Source organism: Protobothrops mucrosquamatus, unplaced genomic scaffold (assembly GCF_001527695.2).
Source record: "Protobothrops mucrosquamatus isolate PMUCROS unplaced genomic scaffold, P.Mucros_1.0 scaffold3512, whole genome shotgun sequence".
NCBI classification, from domain to species: Eukaryota; Metazoa; Chordata; class Lepidosauria; order Squamata; family Viperidae; genus Protobothrops; species Protobothrops mucrosquamatus.
In genome coordinates, this window is record NW_015389482.1 from 90,062 (window position 1) to 108,822 (window position 18,761).

At 36.6% G+C, this 18,761-nt stretch overlaps 1 protein-coding gene across 1 annotated transcript in view; it reads left to right on the plus strand.

The window, feature by feature from the left end:
- Window positions 1–2,200: 2,200 nt before the first annotated feature.
- The window catches only part of YTHDC2 (YTH domain containing 2), a 36,941-nt gene continuing 20,380 nt past the window's right edge, over window positions 2,201–18,761 (plus strand). The window contains exons 1-12 of the mRNA XM_015827119.2: window positions 2,201–2,379; window positions 3,921–4,011; window positions 5,212–5,408; window positions 6,549–6,748; window positions 7,263–7,429; window positions 9,140–9,242; window positions 11,273–11,429; window positions 14,298–14,405; window positions 14,577–14,722; window positions 15,664–15,799; window positions 16,260–16,386; window positions 17,882–17,947. Coding sequence (XP_015682605.2) covers window positions 3,923–4,011; window positions 5,212–5,408; window positions 6,549–6,748; window positions 7,263–7,429; window positions 9,140–9,242; window positions 11,273–11,429; window positions 14,298–14,405; window positions 14,577–14,722; window positions 15,664–15,799; window positions 16,260–16,386; window positions 17,882–17,947 — 1,496 coding nt within the window. The 5' untranslated portion in view covers window positions 2,201–2,379; window positions 3,921–3,922. The remainder of the gene's footprint in view (window positions 2,380–3,920; window positions 4,012–5,211; window positions 5,409–6,548; window positions 6,749–7,262; window positions 7,430–9,139; window positions 9,243–11,272; window positions 11,430–14,297; window positions 14,406–14,576; window positions 14,723–15,663; window positions 15,800–16,259; window positions 16,387–17,881; window positions 17,948–18,761) is intronic.

Sequence of the window (18,761 nt, forward strand, 5' to 3'; positions counted from 1 at the left end):
TTAGACTGTTTTCCAGCAAACAGGTTACCTCCGCTTTGAAGCATATGTAGTTGCACTACCCTTGTTACTGCATTCTTATCAGGTTTTAATTCTTGGAATGTGTACTATTGTATGCTTGCAATTGGATTTCTTCTCCAGCATTGTGGTTAATCTCAGAAATGTCTTCCATGAAACTTCTTTACAATAAAATCCCTTCAGAGCATTTAATTACAAATCTTATCTTGAGCCTGTGTTTTATTTCTAGTATTAGAAAGGGGCCATAACATTAAAAACATTGCAAAAATCAATTAGATCAGACTAAGTACCCATTTGATGTAACATTCTGTTTTTCACAATAGCTAACCAAACAGTACACAAATCAGGAAGGAGCAACCCTAACTTAAACAAAATAATGCCCTTATATTTATGCTCCCATTAGTGGAATTGGGAAAAATATACGATTTAGCAAGATTATCATATATCTGGATTTTTTCAAATAAATCCATTTTTTGCCATACTCATACTCTTTCTCCCAGGTACAATTCCCCCCCCCCAATGTCTAGAACTAAAGTGGCAGTGGTTGTCAGCTGAAGCATCCACAGATCTCATGGAGAATTCCTTTATCTATTCATCGGCTATATTATTTTAACAAACTACATTTCTTTACTTGATTTTACAGGATAAGGGATGGGTACAATTGGTAAACATTTCAAAGATGGGCAAGGACTCTTCTGATCATGACTTCTGCCTGCTGATCCAGCAATGCTGATAATCCGGGGAAGTCAATGGTTGCACAGTAGCCATGAACTCGAGTAAACCCAACCTCACTCCAAAGCAAGGAAGTTGAAATACAGCCTAGGGCAGACCTGTCAAACACAAGGCCCGGGGGCCGGATGCGGCCCGCGAAGTGGTTTCATGTGGCCCGCGAAGCCATCCTGGAAACAGTGAGGGAACGGCCCCCGCTGCCTTGGCCCTGGCCCAGGCTGGCCGGGGGCCAATGTACAATTTTGTGGTGGCCATCTATGCTAAAACACATTCAGTCTTAGCTCCACAAGGCTGTCTAGAAACCAGCCCTTGCCGCATCGGCGCCGCCCCCTGGGTGCATGCTGGGGAGGTGTTACCCTTTGTGAGGAATGAAGAAATGGACACGCCTTGGCGCTTGCCCCGGTCCCACCCCCTTCACCAGAGATCCTCAAATCTGTCCCACTCCTGCCCAGGCCCCCACAGGCCCCCTTGACGTGAACGATGTAGAGCTGACCATGCCCACCCAGTAGGCCACACCCACTCCATCCATGCCCACCCAGTAGGCCACACCCACCCTGGCCACACACCCCCAGCCCCCCCCCAGGGCAACCGCAATGCTGATGCAGCCCTCAATGAAATTGAGTTTGACACCCCTGGCCTAGGGGGAGTCTACCACCAGTTTAGCAATAGGTAGGAACTAAAGGAAAGAGAAGCAGGAGTTCCGGCACCATTTTGGGATGGAACCTTGTAGGGTAGGCAAGGCGGGTTGTATGATGTGTGTGAGTTCCGGCACCTTTTTTTTTTTTTTTTTTTTGCAAAAAAGCACTGAGTAGAAGTATGTTTCATTACTAAATAACTTATTAGGACAACGCTGGAAGCATACCGGACATCATCTGAGCCACAAAGACTTATATGAAAATAAATGCATCCATCTGCATGGTGCCAGAAAAGGATGCGTTTTTGTTCTATTTATTTAACATGCTCAGAAGGCGATCTCTTTCGGAAGATTTCTGGATTCACATAAGACGCTAACCATATTTTAAAAAACACCCTAATCACACAACACTCTTGACTCGTATTTTAATTTAGCCCGCTCATAGGACCTAAAGCGTACAGTATTAGTGTCTGTTTATTAGGCCAAAACGTGGCACCCACCCATAAAACAGCCACCCTCGGTAAATCGAATCGTATTTGACTCGCAACAGCGTCGTGCCTAATGTTGAGAAGCGACCTCCCCTCCTCACCGCCAGCACATAAGCCGGCTTCTTCTCTTTCTGCCATCCCTTTCCCGCCTGGGAGGCTGTGACGTCACTCCGCGCAGCCGAAAACTCCGCCCCTTGCGCTGCTCTTTTCAGTTTTCCGACGGAGTTTCGGGGTATTTCGGGCCTGGCGCGGCCCGACCCGGCTTCTAATGGCGGCGGCGAGCTGGAGCTCCTAGGCGGCGCTAGGAGATGTCCCGGCCTAATAGCATCTCGCCTCGGCCCTCGGGGAGCGGGTCCACAAGTGGAGGCCCCTCTACCGCCTCCGCCGCCGCTTCCTCCTCCTCCTGCTCCGGCGGTGGTCGCACCAAGGGGCTGAAGGATATTCGTATTGACGAAGAAGTGAAAATCTCCGTGAATATCGCTCTGGAGCGGTTTCGGTATGGGGACCAACGAGGTAAAGGCTCCTTATCCTGGAGGAGACCCACAGTTGATGGGGTCGTCCCTGCCTTGAACCAGGGCAGCCCCCCGAGACAAGCTAATCCAGTGTTAAAAGGTTTGCAAATGAAGTGGTCCTTCCCGTTGGTTCTTACTGTGGATCGAGCTAGAAGCGCTCTCCCAGTGCATCCGACAAGCAATGAGAGTTGTTGTTCAACACAACTGGAGGAGATCCCTAAGGAAGGCTTAATGGGAATAATCAATTGCTGGTGAACAACTGCCTGCATTGTTTTTTTTACCCTTGAGGTCAAGAGAGATATATTTCTGTTGTGTAAAGGAGGCCAACCTTACCTCCCCTGCATTAGTTACTCTAGGAAAAGTACAGATGTCTGGGTTGCTGATTGTAGTTATTGCTGCAGAAATAATATAGCAGCATCAATAGACAGCATTTCTCAAGGACAACATTCAGTCTTCTTTTATCTATTAGTTACCTAAGGTCTTTCATTCTCTTGCAACTTACAAGGCAGTTTTCTCCCACTCCATCAAACTCTTTTAAAATACTTTTAATCAGATTCTTTAAAACACAGTTGCCCGTACTGATAATATTTTCAGACATTCAGAAATAAAAGATTTTTCTGCAGTTTTATATCCGGGGTATACTAAGGGAAGATCATCTGAGTTGAATCATTTGGCTTTGATATTTGCTATTGTTTTTATTATTATTATTATTATTATTACTTTAATTTATACCCCGCCCTTCTCCCGAGGGACTCAGGGCGGCTTACAGGTAAATAAAAACAGAGCTATACAATAAATATTTAAAAGCCAAATTAAAATATATATTAATTAACCTGTATTAGAAAAATTATAAAATCCCTTTAAAATCCCTATAAAATCCCCCCCTAGGCCAATCCCGCTTGATGGAAAAGCCATGTCTTGAGGGCACGGCGGAAGGAGGGGAGATCCGGAATAATCCGGATCTCTGGGGGGAGTTCGTTCCACAGGGTGGGGGCTCCCACAGAGAAGGCCCCCCCCTGGGGGTCGCCAGCCGACACTGTTTGGCCGACGGCACCCTGAGGAGGCCCGCTCTGTGGGAGCGTACCGGGTGTAAACAGCAAGACCAAGCTGCAGATAAATAAGGCATGTTTCCAATTGTGCTGTCCCACATACCTTGAAAAGGTAACAAGCAAGCGTGGTCATAAAGAAACCAGGAAGTTTACCAGGCCCTGAGTACCAAGCATTTCTTGGTTAAGAATTTATATACTTCTCTGGTATAATATTTTTCATAGATTCATTAGTCCATTTATTTAAATGCCATGTAAAATAAAAGTAATTTACACATTTAGCAGTCAATAGTTTACTTTCTCCCCAGTGTATTACTAATCAAATTTGTTAATTGACATGTGATATAATTCTGTGTGTTCTATTCTGAAATAAGCTCCATGGAATTCAATGGAATTTTTCCAAGGAGACTCCTTTCTCATCTTTGAGAAGTATTTGTTCCTTTTTATGAACGAAAATAATCCCAATGAATATTCCCATTGTAATTTTCTCCTGTAGAAATGGATTTTCCTTCATCATTGACCAGCACTGAGAGAGCTTTTATTCATCGACTAAGTCAATCTCTTGGTTTGATTTCTAAAAGCAAAGGGTAAGTTGATATCTTATAAAATAAGCAGCTTCCATGCATTGCGAGTCAATGTGGATCATTCAGAATTAATATTTCTGATACAATTGTAGTTTTAAGCTTCTGAAATATTTTGATGTTCTTCATGAGTTTGGTGTGCTTCTGTTTTAAATAGTGTTACATATAGTTACTGTATTGCTTTCAAGTGCTTGTTCATAATTCCATGTTTAGATTGAATTGATAGCCAGATAACACTGGCTATCAATTTATCCTGTGTTGCTGCAATAAATATATTCATTTAGATTTTATACTATTTTATTATGTTAATTTTTTTAAAAAAATGACTATTTTTAGATTTAGAATAGTGTATTTAAGACATAAATTCTGTAGATGTTAGAAGTAAAATGCATTGAAATGAGCTGGACTTCTAAATATTGTTAGGATTTAACTGTAGGTTTTCTGGTCATTGACTATGTAAAAATTCTTACTGTGTTTTATTCTGGGAATCTTTATCAGAGGCTAAAACTATATATCATTCTTTGAATAATCACAATGAAGTTTCTTTAGTTATAAATAATTGTGGTACTCACTCATGATCTCAGTAGATGGCAGCATCTGACTGAGTATGGAAGATAACTATGATCGCCCTAATTAATGTTGAAATGGAAGATCACTAAGCACTGTAAACTAGACTGGGAAGTTAAAAACATTCCAGAAGTCAGCAGTGAAAAAACTTATATCAAGAAGACCACATGGATGTATCAGTGAAGATACCAAGATTCAAGCTCATTGAAAGCAGACTTTACTTTTACTCTTATGATTCTCATTAGTAAAATCTTAGATGTTCCTAAAAAGTTATTAATGCTTTAAAAAGTATGTGTTTAGAATGATTAACATTTCAGCTTACAGTATAAAAAGCCTTTCATAGAAACAAATTCAGTTCTATATATTTTAAATCCTATTCATTGAAATGTATACTAAGCATTTAAAAGACAGTAGGGATTTGCTGTATTCAACTGTGTTGTGTTTGATTGTATTTCATAGTAGCTGATCTATGCATTGATAATTCAGAAATAATGAACTGTTATAGAGAGCAAACTAAACAGAAACCTAGCATATTTTAATATTCTTTGAGATAATTATTTTATGTCTAGATATTCTGATTAATGTGAATGTATAAAGATCATTCCTGGTGATAAATACAACAATGCGTCCATATTACAGGAAAGGAGCGAGCAGATACCTAACTGTGAAGAAAAAAGATGGATCCGAATTGGCACATACAGTGATGACTTGTAGTTTGATTCCAAACACAAAGCATGCTATTAGAAGTTTAGTTCAAAGGTTTCCTGTAACTAATAAAGAACGCACAGAACTTCTACCAAAGACAGAGAGGGGAAATGTATTTGCTGTTGAAGCTGGTAGGTTGAGTATACCCTGAAAAACTGCAGTATATTATGGCAGGAAAATATATTCCTGAAAGATATGCTTAGAAAATGTTACCATTACAGTCTGAGATTTTTATAAAGGTAACGATTGCTATCCTAATGAGTGTAAGTTCAACCTATGTTGATGGTGCTGATTCACTATTTCCCCAATACTACTATCTGGGTGTTTTTGTTTTTTTAAAGAATTCTCTAAACCACTAAAGAAGAAAAAAGGAGAGATTTGGTAGAACGCTTCCCTTTCCCTTTAATGAGTTCTAAGCAAAACTCAGGATTCAGACCCATATTTTCAGTAGTAAGTAACAATAAGAGTTACAGAAATAACTTCATTAAGAATGGACATTAGGTGGAATTTGACATTGTTCAAGTAGGAGTTCAGTACAGATTCCATATTTCTTAAATTTTACTTTGAGGAGCCGGGGCCATACAGATGAGATTCTGAAAAAATCTGAGGAGCGGACCAGCCTGCTCTTTGATTCCTCAGAAACATTCTTGATTTTTTTCCCTACTATTGTAGTTTAAAGACCATTTTAAACTCTTTTTGTACCCCAAAAATAGCTATATGTTTTACTTCTGCCTCATGGTAGGCCTGAGCTTAGCTGTTTTAATCTCATAATCTTTACAATACTAAAAAAGGGTTTAAATCTACAGTTTTCCTATGTTTTGGAGCAACATACTGAACTCCCTTCTGTTCTAAAATCTTAAATAATCCAAACTTCTCTCAGACCAGGTAGTTTGGTGGCCACACAGGAAACAATTCATCACTGAAGCGATGAGACTAGTCCTCTAAAGCTTTCACCTGGGAGCTGCAAGACAGGTTATATTAGTTCTGGCTGTTATTGTGTAATCACTAATCTATTTAGTACTTTGATCTTTGATTTGCCTCAGGTTTTCAGAATGAAAATGTAAATAAAGTATAGCTGTTCTCTATCCATTGTGAATAAATGGAATGTGTGTCTATTCTCAGGCTGAGCAATTCCTGTTTATTCACAATTATGTTCCACAGTGTTTTGTGTTGTGTGATATTCAATTTCTATAACCAAATGGCTTATTTATGGCATGTTAGAATAGATAGATTTTCAGCTTAGCATAATCCTTATATTTTTTTTCCCCTAGAGAATAGAGAAATGAGTAAAACAAGCGGGCGTCTTAACAGTGGCATCCCTCAGATCCCAGTGAAACGAGGAGAATCAGAATTTGATTCATTTCGGCAGTCTCTACCAGTTTATGAAAAGCAAGATGAAATTGTTAGAATTATTAAAGAAAATAAAGTAATTTTGATTGTGGGGGAAACTGGATCTGGAAAAACTACTCAGGTATGTTATATATAAGAAAAATTAGAAATATGGAAAAGCTGTCCTAATAGATTAAATAGTTTTAATATTTTAAAATCAGCCAGTTTCAGACGGTAATATCATGTGATGTGGGATTTGTATGTCTAGTTCAGCGGTTCTCAACCTATGAGTCGTGACCCCATTTGGGGTCGATCGACCATTTCACGGGGGTCGCCAAGCAAGGCTGTCCGCCATTTTTTTCCCCTTTTCCGGCGGGTGCCTTACCTCCCTTGAGTTGGGCCAGCTGGTGGTCGGCCTGCTCCGTCTCTGCCGCTTGCCAGCTATGCCTCGGCCGGCGCAGGGGGCGGAACCACGCATGCGCGGCGCTCCCGGGCAGGGAAAGTCCTCGACTTACGACCGGTTGGGTAGTCCTCAACTTACGACTGGTTTAGTCCTCGACTTACGACCGGTTGGGGGTCACGGCATTAAAAAGGTTGAGAACCACTGGTCTAGTTAACTGATTTTTTTTCTAATTACACTTATATTTTATGTTCAGATACCTCAATTTCTACTTGACGACTGTTACAAAAATGGCATACCATGTCGCATATTTTGCACTCAACCAAGACGGTTAGCAGCGATTGCTGTGGCTGAAAGAGTTGCTGCTGAAAGAAGAGAGAAGATTGGTCAGACTATTGGTTATCAGATCCGATTAGAAAGCAGGTCTCACCAAATGTTTTTTGTATACTTGGATTTTAGTATTTTAGGAGTCCTGCAGATTACAAATTGTGCAAGTAACAAGCTTTAGAGATAATGTCATCCCTTCCTTGGCACATTATTTTTTTCTTTTTAGTCCTATACCTCTATATCCCTCTTCTTTTGGAAATGGGGAAAACTGATATACAAGTAGTCCTTGACTTACAACCATAAAGGAGTCCAGAATTTCTGTCATATGTCACAACAGTCTTAAGTCAAGGCATCCACGTGACAGATGAAATTTTATGATCTTTTTTATGGCAATCATTAAATGAAACCATTGTCCATAATGGATATTTTTGCTGGAAACCAGAAGTAAATGCTGTGGGACATTGCAAACGATCGTAAATGTGGACTGGTTGCCAAGAATCCAAAATGCGATCACATGACCATGGGGAGGCACTTGTCAGAATTTTGAATCTGGGTTATTGTCAGGTGTGAAACATCAGGACGGTTTGTGATGTTCCAATTAAATTGATTTGTTACTAGTGATACCTATGTATAGGAAGCTACTAAATTAATGATTAGCATTATTTGGCGTTAGATAAGAATCAGTGGAATTCCAGAGGAGGTGGTTCATTTGTGACAATGTAGAGATTCTAGACTGATTCCTCTTTTGACTCTGCCCCAAGATTCTATCACTACTACGGTCATAAATAGATTTTTAGGGGATCCATTATAACTTTGAACAGTCACTAAGTGAGCAGTCATAAGTCAAGGAGTATCTGTTATATGTTTGTTTAATTATTAATGCTGTATTGCATTATAGTGATAAATACTAATAGTATGTACTGTTTCCAAATGAACATCCATTTCATTATCTCCCAAGTCTATTTTTTGATAATGCTGCCTTCCAGAATTAGTCAGCAGTACATAACAAAGTGATATTGTGTTTATGGGATCCTTTTTACAGAAAGTCTTGCCTCACAGATTTTTTTTCAAAACTTTTCCAATGCTTCATCTTTTTACATTTCCAAGGTTTTCAAAATGTAGTTCAGTGATTGTTTTAATGCTGGTAGTGATTTCTTTTTCTCTCCTCATTCTCCAGTACTCTAAATACTTTTTGTGATTCCTCACATTAGTATTCTTGATTATTTTAATCTTGCTGGAAATTGTGAAACTGAGAGTAGTTAAGATGTTTAAAAATATTCCTTACACGTTGCCACTGTGTGTAATGCTGATATTGATTTGTTGAGGAATCAGACTACATCCCTCATTGACTGAACATGAACTGTTTCATATTTTAACCACCACCTTCTAGCCTTAGATTTTGTGCAAGTAAGTTTAGAAAAAAACATTTCCGCCTGGTAATATGTAGATACTGTACATTTTGATAGAGGAACTACATGTAACATACCTTTGTGTTTTTTTTTTGCTTAGAGTTTTTCTATAATCCTTTATAGAATCTTTTCTTGTGATAAACCTATATTTTAAAACAAGTCATTTGGTCTTTCAGAATAACATTGCACCTTTGCAGTATAGTTTGTTCAAAATTTACAGTGTTGAAGTGATAGCATTTTGATTAGAAGCCTTTATTCGTAGCAATTTCAGTGTCTATATAATTGTGCTTAATGTTTTTATTTATTTATTAAACAAATTTATATAGCTACCCAATTCACACAGTGATTTGGGGAGGCTTACAATAATTTTTTTTTAAAAATAACTTTTTATTAACAGGGTTTCTCCAAAAACACTCTTAACATTTTGCACCAATGGTGTATTACTTCGTACGCTAATGGCAGGAGATAGTGCATTGTCTACTGTAACTCATGTTATTGTGGTAAGTTTGGCCAATGCTTTTCAGAAATGGTATCCTTGTTAATATGCAAGCTTTTTAATACAAATTTATAATAAAAAATAAAATTAAGTTTTAAATACAATTTTAAAATAAAAATGTTAACATATAAACAAACTTTCTTATTAGCATATTAGTGATCTTATTTATTTAATCAATTTATAAGGGTGCCTTTTCCCCTGTAACTCTGGTACTTCTTCATTGTATATTACTTTGAGGCACTTGCTCCTGGACTATATGGACTCTAATAGAGGAAGAGGTTTTGAATTATTTTTTAAAGTTCTATAGATACATTGAATAGAATTTGGTTATTATAATATTTATAATTATGGTAGGTTCTAAAGCTTGAACAACTATACTTACCTACTAGATATTTTTACCAGTGTTTGTAAGCTTGAATTGTAAAATAATATACAGGTAGTCCTCGACTTACAACAGTTTGTTTAGTGACCATTCAAAGTTATAACAGCATTGAAAAAAGTGACTTGTGACCATTTTTTACACTTAACGACCGTTAGAGCATCTCCATGGTCATGTGATTTACATTTGGATGCTTGACAACTGGTTCACATTTATGATGGCTACAGGGTCCCGGGGTCATGTGATCCCCTTTTGCAATGTTCTGACAAGCAAGGTCAGTGGGGAAGCTAGATTCACTTAATATCCGCATTGATTCACAACTGCATTGATTCACAACTGCATTGATTCACTTCACAACTGCATTGATTCACTTAACAACTGCATTGATTCACTTAACAAATGTGGCAAGAAAAGCCGTAAAATGGGGCAAAATTCACTTAACAAATTTCTCACTTAACAACATAAATTTTGGGCTCAATTGTGGTCGTATGCCAAGGACTACCTGTATTGATAAATTTGATAATTTAATTATAATTATTTTAAATTATTTTTAATTTCTGATTATTTTGACTTTAAAGTGGTTTGATAAAAGCATTTATCTTCCAATGTGAACATATGTGGTACCTATAGGTTTATCAGTTTTTTTATGAAACAATATAATTTTCTGTGTTCAGCAATTTCTATATATAACAAGAATGTGAGATTTAAGGAACAGTTTTCAAATGAATCATGTAGAATTTTGGATTCTGATTGTTTTTTTAAACTGCCTTTTACATGAGCTTGAATGCCCTAAGCAAAGTATTGCCTAAAATCCCAACATAGGGCAGCAGGATGGATTATATGTTGATTGTTGAGTCTATTAATATTAGATGGGACATTAGCTAGGTAATTTTGAGAGTTTAAGCCCATACATTGGAAGCATGCACAAGATAGGGAAGACTAAAGTAGACCACCATTAGTCTTTAGTCTTCCCTACTTTGTGCATGCTCCCAATGTATGGGCTTAAACTCTCAGAATTACCTAGCTATTGTCCCACCTAATAGTCTTCTCTAAAGGGAAGGTTTTCAATCCCATAGAAATGAACACCAGTATTTGTAGACCAATGCAGTAAAAACATAGCAAAAGCATAGCTTCAGTATAGTAGACATGTCATTATGATATATGCTAATAAAAACAAAAAGCATGGCTGTCATTTCTGTTATCTTTTCCATGTCAGGGGTTTCAAAAAATTTTGCCCAGTGTTTTCATTAGAATTTTGAGAGCTCTGGTTGCCACAGGAGAAATATGGATCATATTCATGGTGATTATACTATCCATTCAATCATATCAACCTTTTCCCTTTTACTGCTGACCATTCTGGGCACAGCTGCTTTTTAAGTGAGTTTGATCACATGATGTGGCTGAAATAAGTAAGGTGGAATTTTGTGATCTTTGCCTTTCAGCAATATGTAAGGTTTTATATATGCTTATTTGTCACCTTTTCTGTCCAAGGAGTCTTATTAAATTTATATATAAATAAGAGTTATGTATATTTGAGGTGTTTGCAAGAGGTGAACAACTCCAGTTAACAGATGATGACAATAATAAATCATTGTATGTGATGTAACAAAATGCTCAGGTTTTGTTATAAAAAACACAGCTTGTTTATGTTGCAGGATGAAGTCCATGAAAGAGATCGATTCAGTGATTTTTTGTTAACAAAATTAAGAGATATGCTACAAAAACATTTGTCATTGAAACTCATACTTTCTAGTGCTGCTCTCGATGTGAACCTCTTTGTCAGATATTTTGGAGGCTGTCCAGTGATATACAGTAAGTTCAACTATTAAAAAGAACCCCAGTATTAAATACAGCTGAAGAAAATCTCTGTCTCTCTCTGTCTCTCTGTCTCTCTCTCTCTCTCTCTCTCTCTCATGGTATATACTAAATCTTGAAAACAAATGGTTGAATATCTGCTGAAAGATACACATATATACAAATTTGCAGTTTTTCTCTTTGAAGCACTACTACTGAACTTGTATTTTTATAATGTACTAGACAACCCATGGCCTGTTGGGTCATCATTTCACAGACATTTCCTTACCAAATTTTATCAACTCCTTCAACAGTGGCAGAACTTCTAACATACCAGTTCTTAAAAATTCAGGGAGATAATCAGAATTGTATCTGCCTTGAAAGTAACCCATGTTGAACTGTATAACACAATCCAACATAAAGATTCCATATTTTGGACACATGTTGTAAGTTGGCCCATTTGAGATATCTTGGTTCAAAAATTGTTGTCTTATGATGCACCATTTCATCCAGTTAAAGTTTACCCACAAACATGAAAATATTAGTAGTATATAGATTAGTATTTTGACATAGCAAGGTTTTGGGAAAAAAGGGGGTATTCAGAAACCCTTAGCTGTCATATAATACAATTTTTGTTAAATTCTGAGTATGTAATCATTACATATTCAGAAGTAAACACTATTTGGATATAAACTTAAATATTATTCTTAGTATATATTAAGTGGGGCTTGAGTTAACAAGGCAAACATTTACCCTAATATTTTTTTTCAGTTGCTAAATCTAAAAAGATCATTGTGGTAATGAAACAGCTTTGGCATTTGAGTTCCACAGGAGACAATTTTAGGATTTTGAGAAGAGAACACAGATACACACACACATGTTTATGATGCCTTAAGAAGTAAAATAAGTAAGCATGGTTCTGCCATCATAAAACGTGGCATATATTTATAGGCACACTTGTAGTAAAGTTTGAGGAAACATTGGCCATACTTCAGTTCTTGAGAAAGAACTTAGATGAAGGCAAACAAAGAAAGCAGAATTACAGCAGAATTGATGGAGGAAGCAATTTGCCATAAAGGGAAAAAAAGCAAATTCCAGTGAACAAGACTGACACAGAGGAACAAGAAACAAGACGTTCTGCAGTGTGGGAATTTAGCAACAACTTTCAGGTCATCAGACTATAAATAGCCCAACAGGAGAATAACACCACTTAACCAGATAGAAGAGGTTGCCTCTCTGTTTGAATAGCAGGAGACTCGTAACTGCTATTTGCAAGAGGATAAAGAACTGCAATCATTGATATCTTACTGTGAGGTTCAGAAACTAATGTCTGCTGGCCAGACTTACTGGTTTATTAAGAATTAGTTTTCATTTTCCAGGAACATGCACTACTGGTGTGCTGAAACAACTGCCAAGACTCCTCAAGCCTACTGATTTCTTGTTCATAAATAGGACAAATGTTATTACCAAGAATAGTTGATATGAATGACCTCACCTCAGAATTTGAAATTTTAGGAAGGAAAAATATGAAGTTCTGCAGGTGGTATTCCAGTCTATGAAATAAAATTTGGAAGGAAAAAAAATACTACAAGTGAAATGACTGGCTATTGAAAATGTGCCAACAGAAGAGTTATTGATGATTGATTGATTGATTGATTGTACTATGATTTGCATTATTTGTGTGCTGGCATAAGGGGGTTGCACTTCACAAAGGCAGGAATAATCATTAGGAGAGTCTTAAATGATTTTGTGGGTACTGGATCCAGAGTCCCAGAAATCAGGTGCAGGTTTATGCAATTAAACTGAACAGATAATATGCAACTAAACTAAACTGCAGCTAACCAGATGTATGTAATTAAACTGGAGCCTATTAAAATTATTAAGTGAAGATCAATAGAACTATACTTAAGTAAAGCATGCTACCACTACCTATGTATTAATGCTTAGCTCATTGAGAATGACAAAGCAAACATTACAGAAAGGCGTATTAACAAGTGTTGCAGCAATAGGGACTACCTACTAAAGTTCACCTCTGTACTAATAGCTAACTAATCAAATCAGTATAATAAGCATGATATATCCTTTGACTTAGATAATTAATATTATCATTGAAGTCTGCTTCACTTGGTCATTTTATTGTGCTTTGTGAATAAGCAAAAAAGCTAGAAGATTTTGGGTTCAAATGCATACATTAATCAGAAGATTGTAAAGATTAATATACAAATGAAAACCGGGGCTTCCTCTTGGGACTGTTGGATTAACAGTTGGAAAAAAGTAATGGAACTTTGTTTTTATATATGATAACCACAACAAGATTATTATATGCATAAAGATAGAAAGATCTGGCAATACCTACAATGGAGGAATGGTTGATGAAGATGATAGAACTTGTTGAAATGGCCAAATTAACCTCTTTGATTAGAGAAAATGCAATATCTATGTTTATTGCTGACTGGAAATCCCTAATGGACTTTTTACATAAAACAAAAAAAATAGACTTATTGATCTATGGTTCTGATGATTAGATAGGATAGATATATGGAAAGAAGAGCGTCTTCTTTCTACAATCTATCTAAGAAGGAAGGAGGTAAATCTACAGTTGTATTTAACAACTGCTGTAAAGATCAGAAGCCAAATCTTTATATCTTGTCTTTTCTATTTTTCTTCTACTTTTCTTTTTGCACTTTAACTTTGTCTTTTATTTTTTCCTTTTTCTTTTCTCCTTTTTCTTGTATATTAATTTTTATTCTTGTTTTAAAACTTGCAATAAAACTATATTTAAAAAAGATACTTATGTGTTCTCTAAAAACACATGTGTTTGTTAACAATTCCTAATTGTTGTTCAGAATGAACTCTGGGAATTTATAATAATCTTTGCGTTTTCAGTTCCAGGAAGACCCTTTGAAGTAAAGGAAATGTTTTTAGAAGACATATTAAGAAGTACAGGCTATACAAATAAAGAGATGATCAAATACAAGAAGGAAAAACAACGAGGTGGGTATCTAGTTTTGCAGTGGTTGGAAAATTAATGTTTTAATTGATATAAAAATTGCAAAATGGGAAGGGAAGAGGCTGTAAAATACAGTGGAAAAATCCTAACATAGCAAAAGCTATAGATCTAATCTTGACTTTTTTCTTTATGTAAAACATAAATATGCTACCTAGAAGAAAAACAGCAGACAACTTTGACTGAATGGTATTCTGTGCAAGATAATAGCAAACCTGAATTGCAACGACAGAGGGCAGTACCAAATGTAGCTGAAGAATATGAACTGCTGGATGATGGGGGTGACACTGTCTTCAGTCAATTGGTATGCACTACTCTAAGATCTTTGATATTTTATATTAGATTTTACATTGGATAGGAATGATTATGGTTATAAGCTCAGGCTTAACTTCTGGTTGATATATCCTTTTCACAAATATCTTCATATGCATGTCCATGTTTCCAACTCTACAAAAAAATTAGAAGACAATGAAAGTCCAAACTTGCTACAACTTCCATATTGTATTATTTTGTGCTTTTCAATTTTTGCATAAAGTTTTCATGATTTTATCATTCTTTTAATTGAGTTCATGCATTATTTACTTTGTATCATGTAAAATTGAATTTGATATATATAAATGAGGAAGCAGCTTATACTGGCAGAATCAAGTGCATGAATTTCTCCCAATTTTACCATAATAACATAATACACTAATTTCGGCTGGTGGGGTCCAGAACAAGAGCCTTTTCAGTTATGGCTCCCATCTACTGGAACATTGTGTTCTCCCAGGTGAAATCTGTGTTCACCCTTTGGCCTTCCAAAAGTGGTCTTGGCCCCAGTGGGGATGTGGCATTTTGGAGGTGACTAACGGATTAGATAACATCCCACCTTCCCCCCCCCCCGTGCATTTTGCTCCTTCTCTCTCTATCCCAGTCAATTTTATTTTAAGTGAAATTTAAATTTTATAAGTAAGATCCCTATTTATAGTTTTAATGTTTTATATAGCATTTTAATTGAATAATTGTAAACTACCTAGAATTGCGGCATATGGAGAGTTGGGCGGCATATAAGTTTAATAATAAATAAATAGCATTAACGTTGTAAGGTTTAGATAGCAGCACTGTTTAAAAGTTTTGCAATTTTTAAACTTTTTGCCAGTTTCAGGACATATAATGAAATGATTTTTTTAAAAAGCTTTTCAAGCATTTCCAAGTGACGATAAAGTGTGTTTTCCAAGTGACGATAAAGTGTGTTCTCATTTGCAGGCTGAAAAAGATGTTAATTGTCTTGAACCTTGGTTAATTAAAGAAATGGATGCTTGTCTTTCTGATATTTGGCTGCATAAGGACATTGATGCTTTTGCACAAGTGTTCCATCTTATTTTAACTGAAAATGTCAGTGGTAAGTTCACAATAGTTAACTTTTTTTACTGAATGACGTACTGAGATTCCCAAAGATGCTTTTTCACGAGGCAACTGGACTGAGATACCGTATCATAAATGGCCATGCCATTTGACAGAATAATAATCCAGCTTTGGTTTCTTAGAAGTCTGAATAATAATTTTGAAATGATGAATGATTCCTGAATAAATCAGTTATGTGACTCATGGATCATCACCATTTTTTCCAGTGTCTGAATTTTCTCAAACAATGAAGCTTGGTCTTGAACAAGCTGACTAGTAAACGTTTATAGAATTGTACATAACAGCCAAAATAATTAATACTTAGGCAATTCAAGTTTTAATGCTTTGTAACAATAGCAGAATATTTTGACAATATTGGAATAATAGTTAAAAGTTTGAGCAGTTCATAAATAATATTTCTAAAACTTATTTCCCATCTTTTCTCGCCCTTTCCCTAGTTGATTACAGGCATGGTGAAACAAGTGCAACAACATTAATGGTAGCTTCTGGAAGAGGTTTCTTGAATCAAGTAGAACAACTGATTGGTATGGGAGCAAATGTCCATATCAAATCATCCAATGGCTGGTAAAAATACCATTTTTTTCATTGTTTTTCTCTAGGGAATATATGTGATTTAAGACGGGGGGAAGGGAGGAAAGAGCTTAATTCTAGTTTTTGATGAATATTTCTGTTACTGATCATGCTTTAATATGTGGTATCCAACAAAACTATTGCAAATCTAGACAGCATACTAAAAAGCAGAGACATCACCCTGCCAATAAAAGTACGTATAGTCAAGGCCATGGTTTTCCCAGTTGGACCATAAGAAAGGCTGAGCGCAAAAGAATTGAGGCCTTTGAACTATGGTGCTGGAGAAGACTCCTTTGAGTCCCCTGGACTGCAAGGTGATCAAACTGTCAGTCCTAGAGGAGATCAACCCTGACTGCTCTTTAGAAGGCCAGATCTTAAAGTTGAAACTCAAGTACTTTGGCCACCTAATGAGAAGGAAGGACTCACTGGAGAAGAGCCTAATGCTGGGAAAGATTGAGGGCAATAGAAGAAGGGGACGACAGAGAATGAGGTGGCTAGATGGAGTCACTGAAGCAGTAGGCGTGAGCTTAAATGGACTCCAGAAGATTGTAGAGGACAGGAAGGCCTGGAGGAACATTGTCCATGGGGTTGCAATGGGTTGGACACGACTTCGCAACTAACAACAACAACAATCCAACAATGAAAAAAATAACTCAGAAATAAACCTGCCACAGAATATAGCTCATTTTTGAAACTATTCTTGAATTATAATTCTATATATAATCCTCTATATATGAATTTGTACCCTATCTGAAATTTAGGTTCAGTTACTATCTTGACCAATAAACAAGAGAAAAGCCAGGTCTTCTTGGTTCTATGAATAGTTGATAGAATCCTTGCGGGGATGGAGTGTGGGGGAGGGGAGCACATTCCAAAGGGCAGGTACAATAATAAAGAAGATGCATCTTCTACATCCCATTAAATAGCAAAACCTCAGTGGGGGGTATCTGGAACTTCCCCATTCAGTGCAACCTTGTGAGGCTGGTAGAAATAGCTTAGATAAGCAGTCCTGCAAATAATTAAACATATGACAACAGAGAAAAATAATTTCATATACTATAGATTACTTGTAGTAGTAGCAAGAGATCCTAAGTACTTTGCAGTAGTTAAAGATGCAACCTTAAAGGTTCAAATATTATTAAGAAGCTCTTTTCCTATCATTAGGTGGCTCATTAAATAATAGAGTAATAAAACAAGATTACAGATCAGACTTGTTCAAATTCTTCAAAATAAATGTTTTGCAGTACAAAGGAGCATGTAGAAAGCACATTTCTTGCAACTATTAAAGCAGTCGTGTTTTTTCTAGGCTTATATAGCTGTTTTCTAAGCTGTTTGCTGCTGTCTGCGTGGTTTACATGTCATTGTGAAGCATTTGTTTGAAAAAATCTTTATAGACCTATTGCAAATCCCATAATGAATATAACTAGAGAATATTGGGAACATTCCATTGTTGTGCATAAACCAAACATTTTATTAAATACTTTTACAGGACAGCTTTGGATTGGGCTAAACACTTTGGGCAGACAGAAGTAATTGACCTGCTGGAATCCTATTGGTAATGTATTTTCTTTACTTAACATAAATCTATCCAGGCCTTTGGAATACAGTTAGTCCTCAAGTTAGAGTCACAGTCAAACCCAAAATTTCCATTGCTAAGCAAGCAGTTGATAAGTGAGTGAGCCCCTTTTTATGACCTTTTTTGCCATGGTTATTAAATCACTGCAGTTATTAAGTGAGTCATGTGGTCGTTAAGCAAATCTAGCTTCCCCCATTGACTCTGCTTATCAGAAGCCGTCTGGGAAAGTTACAAATGTTGATCGCATGACCCTGGGACAGTGCAACTGTCATAAATACATGTCAGTTGCTAAGCGCCCAAATTTTGATCACATAACCATGGAGATGTTGCAATAGTCGTAAGTGTGAAAACTGGTCATAAGTCACTTTTTCCAGTGCCATTGTAACTTCAAACAGTCACTAACCGAATGGTTGTAAATCAAGGACTATCTGTATTTCTTGAAGCAGATTAAGCTTTTTCAAGTAGGAAATTTCATGATAAAATTGAAATAGGAAAAAATTACTTAATGATACTTGGAAAAACTCTTAATGTTTAATAAAAGTATTGAATACTTTTAGGATCATTCCCCAAGCTATTTTTATTGCACACATTGCACTTCGCTGTTTATTTTCTTCTTGATGTATATGTTAATTCCAGGTTTAAAGCCAAGCTACCTCTAAAAAAAGGCATTAATGGTCCTTGCAAAATTAGCAAATGATTTGTTTCTGTAATTTAGCCTGTATTTAAAAGATATGAAATAGGATGAACTAGAACATTACTGAACAGCAGTTGTAACACAGTATGGGAAGAGGTT